Genomic DNA, 23,430 nt, shown 5'->3' with positions numbered 1-23,430 from the left:
TTTTTTTTTATCTATGTATATCATTCTTAGGCTCAGATGTCCTTGATTTTAAATTGATTGAATATTAGTAGTATGTGAATTCAAAATATATCATGTAAATTAATGTTTAAGCTTTATAAATATTGAAATAAAAATGCCTTTTTAATTTATATTGTTATTGAGAATAGGTCTTCCTTCATATAATTTGAAAGTTTAAAACGTATGATAATTGCATTTTTATCTTCTATTTTTTAAAACTTTCAACTAATGCAAGGTGCTATATTTATGTACCTATTATCCTTTTTCATGGTATTTAATGCACACTGTTTATAATCTATTTATTAAATATGAAAATCATAAACATAAACAATATAACACAAATAAGATATTGAATTTTTCAATTCTTGTAATTGGAATAAAATTAATAAAAAAAATTGAATTTTGCCAATTAAGGAATAATTATGTAAATGATGTAGTCTTTTTCCTGTTTGGTAATAAGTTTATTTTAATTGCTAGTTAATTTTGTTTGAAATAGCTGTTTCAAAATTTATGGAATTGCAAATTTTTTCATTAATTTGTTCGTATCCAGAAAGAAAACCTGAATGTGCCAAAAACTATAATCATCATGAAAAATATGAGTATAAATTGTAGGATGTGTTTTTTACATTAAATATGCTCATTGTATCGTCAGATGTTATAGCTGTTTTTAAGATTTAAATTGTTCAGAGATTTATGATTTTTATTTGTTGTAAAGGTTTATTTAATTGTATTTAACATTTGAGTTTACCATGATTTTATATAAAAATGTATTCATTGCATTTTTTGAATAAACATTAAAATGTTCAATAGCAATCTATCTTTTTTGGTTACTATTTGGAGTTATTATTATCTGTTTCGGCTATGAAGAGAAAAGTATCGGCATTATTTTTTTCATTATGAAAAGGAATATTTAAATTTATAGAAATTTAAAATTAATTTTTGTAGTACATTTTAATACTTAAAAAGAATAGAATTAGATATGTGTAGAATAATCAACATCTAACATATCAAATTTATGAATTAATCAATTTTATCTGTGTTTTTTTTTTAAAAAGAATTTATCCGACATTATCAAATTGGTTAATTTTGAATGAATTCAACAGTTAATATTAAATATATAATCAGTCATAGAATTTAAAAGATGTGTAAAGTAATTCCACTGAAAAATCTCATTCACTGAAACTTCTGTAATATGCATAAATAATTTGTTTTTCAATTTTCCAGTGGATGCTACTTAATGTGATCATAGTTAATATTATCATTATCTTCCTATTATCAAAATTCTCTAGTTCTGAGTCAATATATTCAAATCTATTTAAAAATATTCATTTATAGTGATCAATATATTGTTTAATGTTATAAAATTTGAATATAGAATTAGTCAGTATTAATGATTGATATTAGTGGAATTCCTTGTTCCATTTGTAAGGAAACATCTCGGAATCATTTTCTCCATAGGTTGGGATTCACATTTTTCTGTTTGGATCAGTTTAAATCGACAACTATGCTGAAAGTCTAGCTAGATATCTGTTGAACAGCCTTTAACTACTGTTGTGTGTGATGGAATTATGAAAGAAAATTAAGAATCAAAAAACAACTGGCTGGAGTATTAAAGACAAAACTAAAGTTCTTAATAAGCATGAAAGTTAAACTAAAATGAATCATCACTGCACTTTGATGCAGTTGAAAATTTTACATCCTCTTTATAAGATTTTGCAAAATTGAAATCATTTTATGATCAAGACCAAGGAATAAGTATTAACGATGAATGTTTTAAAAAAATGCAACACATGCCAAAATGAATCAGAATTTGAACCCTGGTGTGCAGTATCATTCAATAAATTTTACAATATATAAGTGAACTGCTGAGGACTTTGTTGATAAGCAGCAATTAAGTAATTTTTTAACTATTTGGTATATAAACTGACTTCTTTATTGTTAATGACAGTCTATTAAAAAGAAATAATTTTTATTGTAGAATATTTTTTTCTGAAATGGTGCATTCTCGTGCTGAGAAATTCCATAGTGGTTGGTCATTGGCATCTTCCTTAGGAGTTGGTGCCGGTCGTAGAACAAATTCTTCTAAAAAAAATTTTAGGCATTTAAGAGAAATTAAAATACTTTTTTAAAATAGTATCTGTTTTCGTAGTGTATATTCATAACGATTGTGGTGCATAATTTCAAGAAAATGTAACTTCTTTACTTATTTATTAATTACTTGTTGAAAAAAAAATCTGTTGGATATAATTTTTGATTTCCAAAATCAACCATGACATAATATGCCATAAATATGAATGCATTTAGATAGTTTATGAAATAATTTATGAAAATATCTTATCAATTGTTATTTAGAGATTAAGATGTAGTTTAGAAAGGCATTTGAGATAAGATATTCAGCACACTAAAGAATGAGCATATTTAGTTGAGTCCTTATCAGAGTTTTGAAAGAAAAAAAAAGTTTACTATTAGAATCTTATTTTAATTAGCATTATAGATCACTATATTCTGCTTAATGAAATTGATATTCAAACTGCAGCATTATTTTTTGTTTGTTTTGTTAATTATTTACTTCTTAAATAAAAAAATTTACTAGTTTTTTAAGTAACATTTTAATTTATCCAAGAAACATTTAAAAATGCAATAATATTATAAACTGAGAATAGTGTTTTTAGATTCTTTTATATTTAATTCTTTTTCAAATGAAAGAGCAAGATAATATGGATTATTGCACATCTAGGGCTTACTATGTCTGTATTTACCCTAATTTGCCATAACCTGAATACTTTTAAGTAAATTTTAAACTGCAAAAAGTATTTTAAATTTTTTTAAAACCGCAATTTATATTTAATTACTAAATTTTTAGATGTCAGGAAATTTTTATTATTTAAAATTATAAAGGGCATGCTATAAAAGATTAATATGGAAATATTAGACTTACTTTCAACATGTGAACTAAAACTCCTGTTAGATCTACTCTTGTGAGATTTCTTTTCTTCTTGACCTATTATTTCTGAAGGAAAAAAGTTTGTAATTTTTAAAACCCATTTCAAAAATAAAAATAAATATTTCTTCTACTAAGTTTAATTTTTTTTAATTTAAGGTAAGTAAATGATTCTGAAATTTGATTAAAAAAGGCTTCAAGACAATTATTTTCTTTTTATAATTTTTTTTTGAATGTATGAAATGAGTTTCTTGAAGTATTTTATTCCAATTTTCCGGTAACTTATTTTGTGTTGTTTTATAAGTGTTTACATTATTTCAGTATATAAGAAGTTTAAAAGAAAACAATTTTATATATTTTACAGTAAATCTATACTGGAGAATTTATAAACATTTGCATCAAATGTTTTAACTTTTCTTGTTAGCATTTTGCTGAGAAATTTAATTATGCAATAAAAATACAGTTTGGAGAAGTTTTAATACATTTAAAAATTATAACTTAAAGAAAAATATAATTCCCTTTTCTACAAATAAATGATTTATGCATCTACATTTGTAGGCATCTGATCTGTATTTATCATAACAAATTTTTTAAAAAAAGATATCTATAAAACTTATATGCTACTGTAACAAGCTTATACTAAATCTATATAAAAAGCTAAAAAAGGCAAATAACTTCAAAGATAGAATACTAGATTTGTAGTCTTAATAAATGAACTCAAATTTTCTTGGTATAATATTAGAGAGAAAAAAAATATTCTGTTAGAATAAATATTCTACTTTTAATCTCTCAATTAATAATACTGTACTAGTTATCCATAGTATTGTCTTTATATTCAAAGATTTCATAGTTTGAAAAATAGTAGTGCATTTAATATGCTATTTGTAATTTTATAATTTCCATTTCTTTTTTGAGATGTCTTTAAAAACCATTCAATAAACTTATGAAAAATAGATGTTATATATTCAATTTTGATTCCAGGCAAATTACTTTATACTATATTAGTTTTTAATTTTGTATTTTAAAATAGAAAACTGATTTTTTATAATTTACCAGCTGCAGTTGACATTAGGAAAGGATCTTGAGTCCTCTTTGATAATTTTTCCTCTTTGTTTTGTTTTTCAAAAAAAGATGGTGATATGAATTTCCTTCTCAAAGCTTCGTACAGATACTGCAGTTTTTCATGCTGTCGTATTCGTTCTTTGAGTTTTTCTGCTAATTCTGCTGATTTCTTTTTTGATATTTCCAATTCATGCCGAGTACCTGTTTTATAAGAAAGAGGCACTATGAATATAAATACTATACATTGGAAGCGATTTTCCTTTTTTTTTAATTTAAAAATTTAAATTTTTTAATATTTTTTAAAATATTTGTTTTGCTTAAAGAATATATATATATATAAAGTTAAAATATTGATTTGATTTCTTTTCCAGTTTCTGTATCATGAATGTATCTAAAGATTTATTCTATTTGAAAACTTTCATAATATGTCAGGGTTGCCATGGAAAAAAGAGAAGTGGGAAAACATAAGGAATTTAAAAATCATCTATAAAAAAAGAAAATGCAGCAGATTTTGAAATTTTCTTTAAAAAACGGGAAGCTATGGAAAATTTTAGCTTTCTCAATTTTTCACCTAAAAAATGCCACTCTTTAAAATTTTGCAACAGTGAATGATCATCACTATAGCTCTAAAACCTAAACTACACCATTCTCGGAATCTCATCACTTTTCTATTCACTTTCCTGTTCTGCATAGATCAGTCCAGTTTTCAACACTGAGAGAATAAAAGATACCAACATTGAAATGATAACAACAGCTTCTTGAATATTAGTGAAGCTACTGAAACTGAACAAAGACTTTTTTTTAGCAGGATATTCTATATTTGTGAAGAATTTTACTAAGAAAATATTTTAATGCATGTCCAAAAATTTTGATATTTTAAAAGTTCTATCTTGTTTAAATTCATGTTTATTGAAAAACAGTGCAGTGTTATGCGAGAAGCAAATAGCTGATTTGCTTCCTTATTCCAAAGCACAAATATTCACAACATGTTCAAAAAGTGCAAGGATTTATTTAAAAATTTTCTAGATAAAACTAAAAAGTGAATACAAAGAACAACTTGATACATTTAATGAAGAAGTTCATTTAGATGATTTCTGCAGTAATATTTTGGCATCCAAAGAAATTTTTGGGAGGTCATAAAAAAAGTTGTTTTGTCACTTGTAATAGGATATAGCATCAACGAGATATGTCTGTGAAAAAATTCTTTAATTGTTTTAAGAACAGTGTATGATGCTGTAAACTTTTATTGAGGTGTCTGAAATGTTCCAATATCAAGAGATTTGCTACAGAATACAAAATTAATGCATATGTAGTATTCTGAAGATTTACAAGAATTTTCTTTTATATACTTTTGAACATTTCTAATTTTTATATATAAATAAGTACATTTGCTAAATAAAACAAAAATAATGATACATACTCTCCAATTGTTGTTTGATATCTGAGCATTGTTAAATGGTTTAATAACAATAAAGCTGAGTTAAATATTTAAGTAAATGCTGAAGATACATGCTCTAGCTGAAAATACAAGATTTTCATGACAACATGTTTATAAGTAATTATTTTCAAATGTTAAACAAAAGGAACAGTAACAAAACAAACGATTTTAGGATAACACGTTTAAAAATACTTTTAATTTATCAAATGAATTTGAACAAGTCTAACAACATTAAAAAAAAAGATACTATCTAGCTCATTTCTGGTTTTCTGGAAAATATTTTCATAATATTTTTCCAGTTGCTGTGATCTTTCTTTTATCTTAGTTGATACATATTCTTGAAACATTATTTCTTGATGGACCTATTGGGAAAGAAACAAGTGTAAAAGCATCTAAATCAAAATAGATAAATTAGTTTTATTGAATCATTTCTTGTACAAAATTCATTTTTTTAGAAACAATAAGTTTGTAACAATTTGATAATTCATAGCATAGAAAACTTTTAATTTTAAGGGAATTAATTTCTTTAAAAGAGTTACATTTGAAAAAGTTTATTTTTCAGCACATGTACATTTTCCAAAATTCTACATATTTGAAATGATTTGATTTGGTTTGTGGTTTTTCTGGCACAAGAGCCAGCCTTGGCTAGACTACACTCAAATGATGAATGAATAAGAGGAAATATTATGAATAATTTTTAAATTTTATTAGCATTGTATTCTTACAACATAACTTTCAAATCTTGGGGGTTTTGTTTCTTAAATTTTTTTTAAGAATATGACAAGGGTTGAAAACTTTTCCAAAAGAGAATTATATATAAAATGTGTTTATTTTATGAAAATTCTCTATTTATATTTGTCTACAAATATAGAAGCCCATATACTTTTTTAGAGCTAATATTAATTAAAAGAACACGCAAATCTATTGTTTCTACTTTAATAATTTTAATATATACTCTTACTGAATTAATAGTTACTTGATATTTAAAAGTAGTTTTCCTTATTTAGCTTAATTCATAATGAAACTGTTGAAAATGAAAAGTTTATATTTGCTTCATTATTACATGAATTTTAGCAAATTTGAAAGTTCATACTAATTTACAATTTCTATCTATTTTTAAAAACATATTAAATATCACACTACATATTTGTTATTTAAAATGAATACAAAATGTTGATGATATTGTGTAAGAAAACCTATATTAGATTAAGAACTATATTAGATTAAGAAAACCTATGTTTAAAAATAGCAACAGTGACTTTTGCATTAATGAACGAATAAAAATGATATCGCTATAGAAAGTGTCTGAAGCTACATTGTTTTGCTGAAGTTGTATAATTAAAATTCTTGGAGGTTAAGAGAGATTTTTATGGCATTAAATGCATTTAATCTAGAGTATGATTTGTAAAATTGAAATATATTACGCTGTGACTTCCAGCATAATCAAAAAAGTGTAACTCCTTTCCTTCATTTTAATCTTGTGATAAAGAACTAAAATTTGCTGTCTTTTGTCTAGTTTGGGAAGAATGTTTTTGCATTTTTCCAGACATTAAAGTGTGTTTAAGAAAAAAGAAAAAGAAATGTAATTTTATAATGTTTTTCTATAATATATTGAAAATAGACATTTTTTTCCGTCTATTATATATATATAATGATTATTTAAAAAAACTCATGATTGTGTATGCAAAGCCATACATCTTAGTTGGCTAAAAAATGTTGACAGATAAAAATCTATTATCATTTATTTAATTTACTTACATTAAAGTGATAATTTCATTACCTGGTATGTCCAAAATGATATCGCCCGAGAGCATATTTCAAAAATAATTTCTGGTCTTTGTCCTGCTAAAACCATCTATTTAAAGATATATTTTAATTTTAGAGTGACAAATTAAAATTTAATCATTCATAAAATGAAATATCATCATTAAAGAAAGTTGTCATTCTTTTAAATAATTTTATATGCTTTAAATTAAAAATATGTATAGAAAAAACTTTTAAGAATAATCAACAGGTAAAATTAATAGTTTTCATTTAACCTCTATTCTGTAATGCCCACTTTTCTGAAATGTTTACAATTCTGTGCTACTTTCAAACAACATTTTAATACACTAATAAAAAGGTGGCAAAATGAAACAGTACAATTTTTCCTTTACTACTATATATATATATATATATATATATATATATATATATATATATATATATATATATATATATATATATATATATATATATATATAATTTATATAGGGGAGAAGCATTAAGGTGACACTTTAATAAACATTGCAACACAAATAGAAAGTGACAAATTTTTTCCTCGAGGGATTTTACAGTGAGAATCTGATAGGAATTTGTTTGACACATGTTAATTTAGGAAAAGAATATTATGCATCACTTTCAGAGATACCTAGGTGTTAAGGAATTTTATCCCTTCACTCATGGTATGGGTAACAAGAGAGTCAGCAATTTTTTTGTGTACATATTAGAAAAAATTAAATTAGAAAAGTGGTATCGGATCAGAAAATAAGAGAACATTTTAGAATGAAGTTACATGGTCTAATTTAAAATAAAAATAAGAAAATTAATTAGGATTGAAATTATATATATATAAGAACAGAATGCAAAATTTTCCTGTTAATTTTCTTCATTAATTAATTTAATGATAATTGTAAATATTCTAATGCAGTTATTAGTAACTTTTAATATGTTTAATAATATTTTTTTTTCTTTGGTCTTTAAATATTCTTCAGTCTTAATTGATTTTGGATCTGATTTTTTGTCTTAAGATATTAACTTTCATTCATTAAGAAATAATTCTTAATAACTGAAGAAATTTCATTTACTTTTAACAAACTTTCTAAGCTTGCATCATTACTTTTATGGAAAATAACTGAAAATGTAATGTTGAAAAAATTGTAACATCTTGAAAATTTGTTTTTAAATTTTATGTAAATTGAAATTTTATTAAATCATATTTTGAAATTTCCAGAACTTTAATATTTCATATTACTAAAAACTGGTTGCTTTTTTTTTCCAATGAAATAGTCCCAAAATTCAAGCTTGTAATGATTCGATCATTTCTAAATGAAAAGTACCATGAAATTATATAATTTTTGATATAAAGAATCCTACTGTGAAAATTTCACTGCAGAAAATAACCAGAATTTTCAATATGTCACTGATTAATGACCAAAAAAAAAATCCCAAAAGATATTAAACTTTTGAAACCAGTAATTAACCACCAAAAGATGTTCCAAAGATGTCATGTTAATATAAGGGAAATGTTTGCTTATTATAAGCAGTTAAGTATAAAATTCATAAATAGCATGTGTTTAATACACAAATACTGAATTTTTATAAATATCATGTTCAGTAGTTTATTTCAATTTATATTCACTGGAATAATTTTTGCTTACAGATTTATATTGTTCTGTTGGGTTGAGGTCAACTTTTACTATATCATATTTACCAGATAATGTGGTATCACCTGAAAATAAAAACTTTAATTAAAATTAAAAGCATTAAAAATTTATTAAAAGTAATAAAGTATAAGTAAAAAGTTTATTTAAAAATAAAAATGACCAATAAAAATTGCCAAAGAAATGGAAATCTTACATGCAGGACAGATGAAAGCTTTCTCAAATTCTCTTAATCCATCATCATGGCAAAAAATATGTATTAAATATTAAAGATGTAGCATATGTTTGCGCAAGAAATAAAAATAAATGCATAGGACAAAATAGTATTTATTGTATTTAAATCAACAGGCATTATAGTAGAATTAATCATAATTTGTTAAAGTTGAAATCAAAATTGCTATGGCCAGAACACATTTATATGTGCTGTATTTTTTAAAGGAAGTTATTCAGTAATTTTATATTGTGAAAATATTTATTTGGTACCATCATATATAATCTATATGATGGTTTTTTTGGTTAACTATGCAAAAGTTTGAAAATATATAAATGTGCAATATAGAACAGATTTCATTATAAAGTATGAAGTTTATGATGAAACTTCCCCTAAATATTAAAAAAAAAGAACAAAAAAAGTGAATGCAGTCAAATAGCAATAATAATTTAAGCAAATTTTAAAAACTATATTTAAGTAATAAAAAATTATATGCATATAATTAAATAAATTAATATTCCAAAACTTATAAATTTCAGTATTTTTACGATTTCGATTTTTACATTAAAATATAACATTGTTTTGTATTGGTTTAGTTTATACTGTTATTAAGTATTTAGCAATTTATTTTTACATTTAGCTATTTTGTAGGTATAGCCTTTAAAAAAATTGAAGGAAAAAATCTTCATAAAATTACTTAAACACTTTTTATGTTCCTTCTTTAACTAATTGCTGATATAAATTAAAAAATAATTAAAATTTATTTTATAAAATTACAGTATTTTGGATTTATGATTCAAAATGTTCCTGTTTTCAAAAATGTTTTTTTTTTTTTTTCTTTCACATAAAAATTCTATATTCTGCTGAAATATTACTGGCCAGAAAGGATATGAGAACAGGAAGTAACCTAAAAGGAAAGAATAAATTAAGTAATACACATTTAATAAGATAAAATAAATTACTTAAATACAAAACAAGTGGGTTTTTAAATATTTTTTAATAAATTTCATAATGATTGGAAATAAAGTGAAAATAATTTAAATGGCATGAAAAATAATGTTATAAGTAAACTGATATATTATGTAATAAGTACTAGTAAAAATAAATTTTTAATAAACAACAGAACAGCGAAGAACTATTCAAAATTTCTCTTATATTTTAACAAAATAATGCTATTTTAATGCAATTATTTCTGTTAATTAATTTTTTGCCAGTCTTGAGATATATTCATTTTGTTAGATTATATAAAATAATCATATGGAATTAAATAAATAAAGATTAATAAACAAATAAATAATTTTTTTGGGAAATATAAATTTTTTTTTTATATGTAGTATCTTTTAATTTCCAAAATATTTTTCCTGTGAACTCTTTTATTGAAAGAATGCATTTGAGTTTGTAATTGGCCTTGTGAACTGCTATGTAATATATTTTCTAATTTGTACTAAAAAAAATAATATAAGTACAAAGTTATCAGAAGAGCAGTGTATTTAATGTTACTGATTTTTATACTAACTTTTAGGTAGAATCATAAACATTTAAAAAATTAAATATTACGGAATATTATTTTCTCTAACATAAAATTCAGTTTCAGCTTGATTTTCACCACTAAATAAAAAGTGCAAGATGCGCTTCTGTGAATCTTCTAATAAAACAAAAATCTTTTTTTATATGTATTCTTTTGCCTGAAAATTAAAAATGCTAGCAATATTTTAGAGTTTTAAATAATTCTATTTAAAGTAACTTTTATCAAATCTTTAAAATTGGGGAGAAAAAGAAAAAAAAGAATGAATTACCCATGCTTGTGAAGACAAAGCTTTACGACATTTCTTAAAATTACAGAGCAATTCATTATCCATCTCATCAGAAATATTTTTAAACGATTTTAATATATGAAATAAAATAAGCTAAATAATTCACTGTGAAATCTTTAAATGGAAAACGAAACCTGTAAACTCTAAGCAGATAACATTTAATTTCGAATTTCATATAAAAACCAATGTCGATGAGAAAATAAATAACAGTAGAGCTATTTTTTGGTAAATGCAAATTTATTATAGCATAATGATTAAAAAATATAAAGCATTTTTTCAGAAAATAAAAAAAAAATCGCCTAATAGGCACAGTGGTGAATGTAAAGATTAATTTCACTACAAAAAGGCCATTTTGGAACCTTTTTTTAAAAAATTAGATGCAAAAATTTTTGTTAATTTATTCTTATTTTTTGAGTTAGTTTAAATTAATATTATTCAATCCATCATTTGAAAAAAAAATTTAAAAATAAATAATTAAATATGAGAAAAAGTTGATTATTTTTTTAAATGAAATTAGTATCACTGAACAACAGCTCAACTCAATTCTCATATTTGGTGCATCGTGCAACTTGCTCGTTTAACGAGGGTTAAGGAAATTCTGTTAAAATTAAATACTTTTTGTATTAAAATTTTCAATTCAATATGCAGAACGACAGTGGTGAATACGTCGATCTTTACATCCCCAGAAAATGGTAATGCAATTTTTCATATTTATTGATTTATTTGGTGCATAATATTTTACTTTCAGTGAAAAACGTGTAACTTTTTAAGATAATGGTATGTCACTGCCGCTTTATTTGTAAAATTAGGAAATCCTTAAAAAATATTAGTTAAAATTAATATAAGTGTCGAAGATAATTTTTACGTGAAAAATGTTTTGTTTATGTTTGTTAAATTTTGAATAATCAGATGAAAAATTCACAGTTGCCGCGAGATTTCCATAGTTATTTTTAAATCGGATTAAAAATCGTGAAAGAAAAAATCCTACTATTTTATGCTTTTTTACTCTTAAATAAAATAATGCCTAGCCAACTGCTTATTAAAAATATAGTTTTCCTCTGTAATAATAAAAAAAGTATGGATTTCTTTTTTAATACCTATTATATAAAATATTTCATATGGTAAAGATAGCGTAATTGTTTGCAAGTGTAAATGTAAATCAAAAGATACGATACAAGATATTTTTATTTGACTGCCTAGCAATAAGTAGTAAATGGAATTTGCGTATAAATGTGAAGGCAAAAATTTAAGATTCTTTTCAGTTCAATTTTTACTTGCTTTGAAATGAAACATTTATTTGTATTAAAGGATGTTGTAGCTATTTATATAATTAAAAATGCTCCCAATTTCATTTTAAAATGACCTTGTTATGAAGTACTTAATCATTTAAATTAGCTGTCAAGTGAAATTAACTGAAGCAGCATCTAGTAATATGTCCAATAATCAAATTTTCCCATTTTTTAAGGGTTAGATTAAGAATAACTTCTGGCTTTTCAGCTGATATTAGATAATTTGGTTGAATATTATGATGTATCAGATTTGATTATATTGCATGAGACAAAATTATGTAATATTTTAGGAAAAGTGAAATTTAGTAATACCTTTCAAATCATGAAAATATAATGAATTGTATAATAAAAAATTTAAATCATATCAATGAAAAAAACTTGTATGTTGAAACACGTCGAGGAAGTACATTGAAAAGTAAAAAGTAATTTATTATATTTGAAACAACAAAGTGAATATTATATGTAAAGAATGAATAGCTTATTTGCACATCAGCAATAATAGCAAGAATCTAAAAATTTTTACCACAGAAATGTTAACAATTCAGCAATATATGATGAACTGATATTGCAGAATAGCAAATTCTATGAAAAGATTTCTCCTAACTATAAAAATGTGTATGAACTTTTTAAAAAAAAATATCCAGTTTTGTGTTGAGAAAACTATAAACTGTCTTGATGAAGTGAACTTTTCATATTTCAAATTATGTTGAGTTTGTTATTTAGAGTTGTATGTTTTACATGTACTTTAATATTTGTGAAAAAAATTGGACTGTCTAAACTATTATTGCAGACTTATCTGCCATTTTGTTCCTCAGAGAATTTATATTGTATGAAATCTAGCAGAAAAGAATATCTTTTATGCAAAGTGTGTCATGCAAGTACAAAACTACAACTTTTTGTGATGTATAATGCTTTAAATTCAAAGAAAAAAAGTTGTAGGTAACCTATTTATGCCTAAATAAATACGCAGGTTAAATTTTGTGAAGATTGTACCAGTCATTTTGATTCTGCAGTTGTTCCATCAGCCGGAACACTAGAGCTCTGAAAAGTGAGGCTAAATGAACATTCTAGTGAAGTGTAAAGAATAAAATCTGCCATTTCAATAAAAAATACTTCTTTATACTTTTGTAGCAGATTGGCATGTTCTAAGGTGCACTACTACGTGGCATGCTTAAGAAAACAATCAATTGACTATAAAATAATTACAATTAAACTTATATATATAAATAATTAAAATATTTATGCAATTGTTAAACAAACATTAAAAAAGAAAGATTAAAAAGACATTAAAGATGACCAAATATATTGATAAAAAAATCTGCGACACTTCAGAGATCTAGAGTAAGGGTCAGTCATTTCCAAGAATTCTAATCCACCAAAACAATGTTCCTTGAATTGAGTTTTATTTTTTATAAAAAAGAGAACAAGAAATGAAGCTTGAGGTGTTCTCTTTCTGACATAGCACCCCACCACATGACATGATTGGTAGTGTTCTAGCTGAAGGAATACTCAATTTTATCCAATAATTATATGTATGCTTTCTTTTTAAAAATATATAGAATAACTAGTTTAAGATATAACCAACAAAATAATGTTAATTTTTTTCCAGCAATTATGTTTACAATAGTAATTGTATGATTTTGTAAAATATGCCAGTTGGTTTAGAATTAAAAAAAAAAAAAAAATGTAATATTTAAGTATCTGATAGTTGAAGCTTGCAAGCTTGTGATGCAAGTCCATCCTATATACATGTGAATGAAAACTAAATTTGTTCTTTGAATTTGGCATTCTTGTTTTAGTGTAGTACAGTTTGCAGAGTAGTGTGCTAATTTTTATATCATTCTTATAGCATGGGCGTGGTTGTGAATATTTAGTGAGCTTATGGAAATCTTTATTGGTATGTCTATTTATGAAATTTAACTTTGAATCTTAAATGTCTATTATTTCTATTCTTTTAGCTCTGCAAGCAATCGTATCATCCATGCTAAAGATCATGCATCTATCCAGATAAATATTGCTGAGGTGAGATTTATTCTTAGTAAAGCATGTCAAATACTCATTTTTTTCAGTTTTTATATTCAAAAAGTAATTCACTGATAAAACACTATAATTGGGTAAAAGCTTATTTTTGAGACATAACTAGATAACATATTTAAAGGGATTGATTTAGAAATACTGATGAAAAACATAAAAAAAAGTTAATATTATAATATGATTGAACTGAATATCATTTCCATAGACTTTAATTGAAGATGTACAAATTGGTATAAAATATTATGACTTGTGTTAAATAAATTTAGAAAATAGAGAGAATCTAAATCTAAAATGATTTAATTATAAAATTTTAGAAAATTTAAAATGCTAGTGTAAATTTATCCTTAGTAATCTATAGTGATGCTAATGTAACATTAAACACTCCATTGTCATCATTGCAGCAACATTGGGTTGCATGCATACACTTTTTATTTAGATCAAACTTATTTCTTAAATTTATAATCAAGGTACAGTTGCTTTGATTAACAACTATATTTAATAATTGTAATCTGAGTAAAGGTCTGTCTATATTATTTGAATTTAGAAGAAAAAAAAATGTTTGAAGTATATTTGCAATCCATTATTGCTGTAACAGTGCCAGTTGAATATTACAGATTGAAAATATAGCAGCTATTAAATATTTTTATGTGGATAAGTTTTTTTTTTTTTTTTTTGCCTGATAATTAATGCTATATGCAGTTTATTAAATATTAATTGCTAAAAATTCTTTCAATATAAATTATTCTTTTCTATTGTCGATAGAAGGGGGGAAATGATTTGAATTTCTTTTTATATGTGTTTGACTAGTTAATGTTCATCTTTTACATCTGTATATCAGAGAAAATGGTTTGTCAACAGAAATTTAGTTAAATTGTATTAAATTTCTCTTAAGATTGCTAGTATTTCTAATATAAAACTAAAATTCATTGGTTTGATCTTAAAAACAGAAGAATGGATTTGTAGTAAAGTGTCTTTCGTTATTGATCTGTGTTATGTGTTATCTATTTTATAAATTTAATATATTTATTTTCAGTTTTTTTTTTTAATTTTGAAGACGTGCTATTATAAAAATAGGAAATAACATATTATTGATTATTTTGAAATGCTATACAATTATTTCAGTTCATTGATATATATATATATATATTAGATATTAAATGTAAAGATACGACATCTATTTAATCTATCCTTAATAAATATTTCATGTAAAATTATTACATATTTTCTTGCAACTTTTAATAGTTAGAGAAGTAATTGCTTTCTGTTTTATAAATCTTGACATATATATTTAAATACAAAAGTTATTTTGGACGATCCTTCTTGAAAGCATTTTAACAAATATTGTTGAAATGTTACGAAGAAGGAAAGATCAATTTAACAGATTTCTCTTCTCTTTGCTCATAAGGTGCAATGAGTGAAGAAATTCGGCTGTTGTACATAAGATTAAATCAATTTATTAATTTTTTTAATACTGTTCATTAAATATATTAATGCTTTAATTAAAAGGCAGTGGCAATATTTCTCAAATTTTATCAGTATTTAGCCCTGGTTACTAAAATAATTTCTGATAAGTACATTCTTTATAAAATCTTTAATATTTATGTACTGCATATAATACATTCTGTACTATATTTAAAGTACTGTCTCTTCCATCCTTATTAGAAAATTTACTTTTGCGTATATTGATTTTTTGGGGAATTCCTTATTTAAGGAAGGATGTAGATTTAAATCCTGCCTCAGCATGTTTCTAATTAACATTTGATCGAACATAAATCAAGAAGAGAGAATTTAATACTGCAAATTTCTCTTCTGTTCACTCATATGACATATAATGAGCAAAGAAATTTTATTAGTATATATTCACTGTACATACCATACATATTCAGTTTTAGAAAACCATATAAGTAATGAATTGCCAGGAATTATATTTCAAGAACCCAAGTTGAATTGTATTGATAATTCTTATTCACCTTCTAGATTTTATATTCAATACTAATAGAAATACTTCAAGTTGGTGTTCAGGCAGTCCTTGGAAGCAAATAATTCAATATGCTTATAGCAAATTTTCTTGATTAGTTATTCTGGGTAAATTTTAAGTTAAATTCAATAATATTAATAATTATAATTAATATTTTTTAATTAAAATATCCTTAAATTTATTTTTTAGCAGCTTTCTGTTTTGTCAATAACTTTTCATATATTTCCTTTGAAAGATATAAAGTATTATAGACAGTGACTCAGAGATATTATTTTAAAAATGAATAAAAATTGAGACAGAAATTTTTGTTGCTGGAGTATGGTATTTTTTTTTTTTTTTTAACAAAGTGCTGTTGTTTAATTGCTAATTTTCATGTCCTATTTTAAAGATTTTAGTCTTAAGATATTTTCTACACCTACATTATACTTCCAGGTGATTTTTAAAATTTTTTTTCCAATGAATGTGAATGAACTAAAAGTCCAGTAATAGTTCCTTTTAATAAAATCATTAACTTTTTTTTTTGCGACAGATGTTGATGGAAATTTAAATTTAATGTTATCTTCTTTAAATACTTACTCACTTGACAGAGCAATAAACAAAAATGAATAAGGAATTGATTTTTGTATTTCTAAATATCACTTGAAAAGTCTTTATTCTTTTATGTTGCATTACTTTTAAATCTATTTACTGGAAAAGAATGTGTTGTGAAAATTACATATGGGAGATTAAAAAATTTGGGTGAACTAAAAAAAATTAATCAATTGACTAATTTTTTAAAGGCAATAAATTGTTAATGTAACTATTTTTTATTTGATATTTAGCAGAAGTTTTGCTAAACATTTATGAACTCAAGCTAAGTATCCTTAATGGGGGATCACTGGTTTTATTAAATAGCATTATATTAAAAAATACTTATAAAATGGTTTTGTCTAAAAATTAGTCTATTAAAGGGCATTGTTTATCGAATTGTTAACTGTTCTTAAACTGCAGCAACTAAATATAATTTAAAAACAAAAGTAACTAAATAATTTTCTTTTCCTAGTGTATTTTATGTTCTTACAAATAATTTGAGTTATATTTGGTAATTTTTAACTTTTAATATTTTTTGTCATTTATAGAAATTTCAGTTTTGTTGAGCTTGCTATTGTAAAATGCAAAAACTTGCATATTTTGATTGTACTAATATTTAATAAAAAAGCATGTGTTGTTTGTTCCTTGTCTGCACTCATTATAATTAACCCTTCCTAAAAGGCATATTAACACATGTTAAAATGTTACACTGAAGGGAAAATCAAAGTAATATATCTCTACACTTTACTTTTTATTTTATAATGAGTAAAGAAACTCAGCTATATACACATTAGCTGTATGTAGATTACACATAATTAAATATTAATAAAAGTATAATTGTCAAGTTATTTTAAAAAATACTTTACCATGTGAAAATAGTATTAATTTATTATGAAATGCAATTTTCTAACTTGTAAAAAAATTTATAGGTTGATGAAGCTACAGGTCGATTCACCGGCAGTTCTAAATCATATGCTATCTGTGGGGAAATCAGAAGAATGGTGATTATTTTTAAATTTGAAATTAAAATTCTTTTTAAGTTACAGAAAATAATTCTTTGAACAAAATTACTATCAAATCTTTTGCATGTTGTCCCATTGCTGGTTAATATAGTTTCTTATATTTGAATAATCTACATACCTGATTTTACTTTTTGAGCATTTTAATTCCTCATTGTGAATCATTCAGAAATATTTTGCATAAAAACTTATGTGTACTTATTGTTTCTTTAAAATTCTTATAACATTTTAAAGAAGAATAAAACATTAGTCCTTAAATGTTCTGAAATTTAAAAATATAGTCTGTATATAATAATAATGAAAAAACTTCTCATATTTATTAAGCTTCTAAAATTTTAAAAGTATGTGATAAAATTATTTAACAGAAAAGGTGAAATGAAGAGATTGTAATCAGTTTAGTGGAGAATACAAAATAATTTAATATTTTATTTTTAATCCTGAATGATTTAAAAGTAGTTATTAATTTTATTACATTGTTGCTTTTTAGAATGCCCTTCCTCCAACAGAATTACTTTTGCAAATTGTTAATATTAATTATGGATGATGTAAAGGACTATTGAAAAAGAATGTATAAATATTTTCAGTCTTACTGCATATAAATAAAAACAATTTTTATATAATAACATTTAATTTTAATACCCATGATAAATCTGTTGGATGAAACTGGATTATTTTTTAAAAACATTATAGAATTGAAACAAGAATCTAGAATATTTTTTATTGACTAAAATTTACCTGTTATAATTTCAGGGTGAAAGTGATGATTGTATATTGAGACTTGCAAAAAAAGACGGCTTAATAGCTAAGTAAGTATGTTATCTTGTTAGGCCTTGATTTGTTTAATAATAATTCTTTTATTTAGTTTCTGCTAATTTCAGACTAATGGCTAGTAATTTTCAGGATTTTTATATATCTATTATGAATTAAGTAGTTTTATTACCTTATTGTATTTTTGTTTTCTAAGAAGTTGTGACATTTAAAAAGCTTTTGTTTAGATTTATTACAAATATTAAAAATTATAGAAATTCATTAACATTTAGTATTATGGAAATATTTTGTAAAATTTCCAAAACTTAAATTTATTCTTTTTTTTTTCAGGAGTTGCTGAAAACAAATGTAATATTTAATAAAATAATTCACCAAAATTTGTGTCTTTATTTTTATAAGCATTCTGGACATTATTTTTCAATTGTTTAGAAGAGGAACAATCTAAGGATTTTTTTTTAAGTATCGGAGAAGTGATAATAAGTATAAGTGGGAACCATTTATCATAAGGCATAAAAGTTTCAATTCTAAGACACATTATTAATTAAATTTTGAGACTATAGCTAGGTATTATTTTATAAGCAAAATAAAGTTGAGTGGAATGCTCTTTAAAAAACTTTGCATCTCATTTATAGAAATATAAAGTTTTTAATTGTGAACATAACTGCAATTGCATCTCTTGACTGTATATATCTTGTTCTTGGTTTTTACAGTGTATTACAATAAAATTTTATCTGACCTTGAGGTACCTGCTCTCAATCAAAAATGATTTTTAGTTCTCAAAATATGATACATACTGTATTTATGAAATTTTAATACATGAATGTGTATTAAATGTAATTCAGTATTCTAATTTATGTAATAAACCTTCATATATAATTTTTTTAATGAATCTTTAAAAAGTTTTCTGTACTTTATGCATTAGATTTTTTGAATTTGAAATTTTTTTAACAAAATTTTTGGACCTCTGAGTCTATTTTAATTACAAGACTTAAAATGCCTAGTGATCAGTACCAGACCATATTATACTAATAAAGATTTATTCTAAAAGTTCCTATGTAAAAATTAGTAACTGTTTTGCAAAGGATACTAGGTGGAGCTTTGAATAAATACTTTAGGAAGGGGGGGGGGTGGAATTATTATTCTATAAGGCTCTGAATTGAAAAGATCAAGAACTCTTGGCTTGTAAGGTTGAAATTTAAATGGAGTGATCTGTAATTTGATTAGTTATTGAAAAATAGATCTTTTAAAATATTTCAATTGCAATAGTATCTTTTCAGATGTTTTAAAGATTCAAAACATTCAAATTATTTTAATTCCAGTCAATCCGCTTATCCACTATATATTCAAACTTATTTATGACTTTATGTGTAATATTCTATAAAACTGTCAAATTACTATTTGTATTCTTTTGTATTTCCCCCCCTGATTTTACTCACTTCCTTTTTCAAGTCAGTTAATACACACATTATAGACATACAAGAAGTCCTTTCAAATCCTGTAAATTCAAAACGGCATCTCATGCAAATAGGCCAAGTAATGTACACTCATAATAAAATGATTATGGTGAATTTATCGAAATGATTATTGTGTGCCTGTCAGCGGAATAGGGAAGTTACAAAAATAACTTAACACTTTCGCTGCCACGAGTCACACCCAATATTCGGGTCGTCTATCTAGTTAGATGACCCCTTCTTTGCTATCTCTTGACTGTAGTAAAGGGTTCGTCTAATAACATAGATGGTTTGGTACAATTACATATTATCTGTAATGCACAGGAGCGTCATGCGGCAGTTAATGTGTTAAAAAATAAAGGAAATCGGCTAAGAAATCCAATTAGGAAGATTGCTCTATACTATAATGTAAACACGGGAGAAAATGTTATGGAGTTATCTGACGTTGAGGAAGATATTTTCAAATAAAAGTATGAATATTCCATGACTTGAAAAAGTGTTCTTCCTTATTGAAAAATGTGTCTCCAGTATTAGTCTTTTTGAGTTAAGTAATGGTTAGATAAAATTTAAACAATGTAAGTAAATATAATTTTTAAAAAAATACAAGAATGAGGATTTGAGGGAACATTTTTAGCTTTAAGACAAATCCTTTTTAAATCTTGGAAAAAAACTCATAATTTTAAACACAAATATTTGCCAATTTTATAAATAATTCTATGAAACTTTTTCTTGCGTTTTATTATGAAATAACGCATATTTTCCTGATTTAATTTTTCGGTAGATTTTCCTTATTTCGCCTCTAGGGGAAATGTAACTTGTCTCCATCAATTCAATTTAGTCACAATATTATAGGTACACGTTACTTCGCTGGCTTTATGTGACACTGTTTTAAATCAAAAGGGCTTTACCAATCGCCCTGTATATTCAATTACAAGACCGTGAGAATTATATTAGACCTTAAAAAGTGAAGTCCTGGGAAGAATATTACTAAATCAGAAGTTTGTTCCTGTTACATCTTACCCGGATCCCATCTTCATTTCTTTTTCTGAATTTATGATGGTCAAAAGTTCCTTATAGCAATGGGGTTGCATTATCAATTTAGTTAGTGCATAGATCTATACAAGCAACACCCATTCTAATTAATGAAATCGACGGTTGCGGAAAATCTTGATGAATCATTTATGAGCTGTAAAACAGTTCTGAATATTTCCTTAATGTATATTCAAATAAAAATAATACAACTGAGAAAAGATTTTTAATTGCCAGTAACCAGTATTCTAAATTAAAGGTATCAATAGTATTTCTGGGCGACAAAAAAAGAAGGGGGGGATAATTTTTATAGAAACGTATATTTATTTTTAATAACAAAGGGCGAAAGTAATGTTTTCTTGGTATTCTCTTTTCTGCTTGCCGCGGTGGCCTAGTGACGTAGGTCTCGGAATCGGAGGGTTTTAGGTTCTAGACCCACTTCCACCGAAGAACCGTCGTGCAAGCGGGTCTGGTGCACGTTAAATCTGTCGGGGCTAAACGTCCTTCCCCTGGTGTGATCTGGAAGTTTGGAGAGGGGATGCCAGCTCAAGTGTCCTCATCATCTGACAGCGGTTCAAAATGACGAGGTCCGGCTCAATATAATCCTAGTGTTGCTTTAAAACTGGACGTTAATATAACTAAACTCTTTCTGCTTCGTAATCAGAGGATAGCGTATGCACAGTGACTACTTTAAAAACTGACCTTAGTTAAGCATGTATAATTGTTAATATGGCGGAGCTTTTTTTCTTCTAAGAGTAGTTATTGCTTACCTATAAGTAATTCCAAACATGGAAGTGCTTGAATATATGCCGATTTTCTTTTACAGATCTTGTCAATTTTGTAAGGTTCAATCTTTATTTCATTGAATATTAATTCGAAATCTCTAAAAAATACTTCCACTAAATTTATAAAATTCTTTTTTTCTATTAGCTAAAAGCATAAACAACTCAATTTATGTTATTCGTCATTGACGTTCTCTCTAGATTTTTTTAATATGCTACGAACTAGAATTGTTATTGATATCCTGTGAATTATAATTACATGGAGGTTGGGCAAAAAATTTAAATGCCATTCGTCACTGAATCAGAGTGAGGTGATATTTGAAGTTACTTACCGTATCATTTACTTAAACTTAGAATATAAGCATAAAAAAGGAAGGGGAAAAAAAAAAGCCTCGAAAGATAATATATTTTCATACTTTATTCTGTTATAGATGAAGCGATGAAGTAGCTGCCTTCCATTTAGCTCCATTCTATTTTATTATTAATATCTCTACTATCGAATTTTCTGAATGTCATTTAATATCATTAAGATACCGTAGCGGCGAACATTTTGTGCTGCTAGCGTTAAGACATTCGTTGACATGCCTGCCATTTATACCTTCTAATTTGATTATATGTTTTATACCACTTCTCAGTTATGATCAAGAAGAGTTCATTGAATTAGATAGTTTGATCACTAGCATAAGTCAAATGGCGTCACGGCAGCCATACGTTAAAACCTTTTGCATTAAAAAGTTTTTCTTTTATCTCCCAATTAAATGACGTTCTATATTTGTTATTTATTTCTTATTGCAATTAATAAGAGTCGTAGACACTTGTAATATTCTAATATCACACGATTTTTTTTAAAATTAATTACTATTAACGTCATCAATGCGACTTCCTATATTGAAAACTACGGTACAATGCATAACTTACAGTAGCCTCTGAATAAGAAGGAATTATTTTCTACTGGATGACATGGGAAATACATTTTCTGTTTAAATTATACGCTACTATCCTGTTTAAATTATATTACGTTAATCTTAAGATTTTTTTTTTTTTTCTGCTACCAATCCCATGTGCTTAGTTAGTGAAAGTTAATTTTCTTTTAATTGAAATGTTCGATTTCACCTTCGGGTTTGAGTTAGAATACCACACGATTCTTACACTTTTTTCTATTGTTCTTACATCTCTCCTGATGGATTACCTTAAAGACTACCTTTAATATCTAATTAAATCATAAAGAAATATTCTTGCATATGAGAAGAAATTAACATGTAAATATTTCTCTCTAAGTTTATAAAAATAAACTGCAATGAACGATGTTGAATCCCAGATATAATACGATGCGTCATAAGCATATATTTCAAGAGGCGTTCGTCATTTTTTTGAACCCAAAAGTTCCCAACTCTTTTTTTTGTTCAAACAACTATGAGCATGCGTGTATTTATCAACCACTATTTTGATTTAGTTTCCTATGAAGTGTACTAAGGGATGACAGCCGTTGTCGCTATAGTATATCTCAAACAGAATTCTGATTGACTTCCTTTAAAGTAAAGATTTATCCTGATCCTTGACTTTTATGTTTCGCAAAAATAGCTAAGAAATATATTTTTGAAAAA

The 23,430-nt window shown here is 25.1% G+C and overlaps 2 protein-coding genes across 2 annotated transcripts; one reads left to right on the top strand and one right to left on the bottom strand.

Annotated features, from left to right (window-relative positions):
* Nucleotides 1-239: 239 nt before the first annotated feature.
* Nucleotides 240-11,025, bottom strand: LOC129980612 (E3 ubiquitin-protein ligase CCNB1IP1-like). The gene is made up of 11 exons (XM_056090994.1): nucleotides 10,889-11,025; nucleotides 9,985-9,999; nucleotides 9,078-9,138; nucleotides 8,879-8,949; nucleotides 7,240-7,314; nucleotides 5,707-5,821; nucleotides 5,442-5,462; nucleotides 4,013-4,222; nucleotides 2,957-3,028; nucleotides 2,020-2,100; nucleotides 240-313 (listed from the first exon to the last, which is right to left on the bottom strand). The coding sequence occupies exons 1-11, from the start codon at nucleotides 10,949-10,951 to the stop codon at nucleotides 240-242; spliced, it is 858 nt and encodes a 285-aa protein (XP_055946969.1). The 5' UTR covers nucleotides 10,952-11,025.
* A 399-nt stretch (nucleotides 11,026-11,424) lies between these two features.
* On the top strand, nucleotides 11,425-18,941 carry LOC129981300 (40S ribosomal protein S21-like). Its single transcript, XM_056092075.1, has 5 exons — nucleotides 11,425-11,598; nucleotides 14,154-14,217; nucleotides 17,707-17,778; nucleotides 18,547-18,602; nucleotides 18,895-18,941. The coding sequence occupies exons 1-5, from the start codon at nucleotides 11,549-11,551 to the stop codon at nucleotides 18,902-18,904; spliced, it is 252 nt and encodes an 83-aa protein (XP_055948050.1). The 5' UTR covers nucleotides 11,425-11,548; the 3' UTR covers nucleotides 18,905-18,941.
* Nucleotides 18,942-23,430: the final 4,489 nt, after the last annotated feature.

The sequence above is a fragment of the Argiope bruennichi genome, chromosome 8 (assembly GCF_947563725.1).
Source record: "Argiope bruennichi chromosome 8, qqArgBrue1.1, whole genome shotgun sequence".
Classification (NCBI taxonomy): Eukaryota; Metazoa; Arthropoda; class Arachnida; order Araneae; family Araneidae; genus Argiope; species Argiope bruennichi.
The sequence above is the reverse complement of the archived record's forward strand: the minus strand, read 5'-3'. Positions and strand labels throughout refer to the sequence as shown.

Bases quoted from the DNA above. Each gene is read 5' to 3' on its own strand.
- LOC129980612 (XM_056090994.1), bottom strand. From the start codon at position 10,951: ATGGATAATGAATTGCTCTGTAATTTTAAGAAATGTCGTAAAGCTTTG. The intron at 3,029-4,012 runs GTAAATTATAAA...TTTTTCCTTCAG, and splicing joins CCTAATGTCAACTGCAGCTG to AAATAATAGGTCAAGAAGAA. The intron at 314-2,019 runs GCACCATTTCAG...TTTAATAAATAG, and splicing joins GAATTTCTCAGCACGAGAAT to ATTATAAACAGTGTGCATTA.
- LOC129981300 (XM_056092075.1), top strand. From the start codon at position 11,549: ATGCAGAACGACAGTGGTGAATACGTCGATCTTTACATCCCCAGAAAA. The intron at 11,599-14,153 runs GTAATGCAATTT...CTATTCTTTTAG, and splicing joins CTTTACATCCCCAGAAAATG to CTCTGCAAGCAATCGTATCA. The intron at 14,218-17,706 runs GTGAGATTTATT...AAAAATTTATAG, and splicing joins TCCAGATAAATATTGCTGAG to GTTGATGAAGCTACAGGTCG.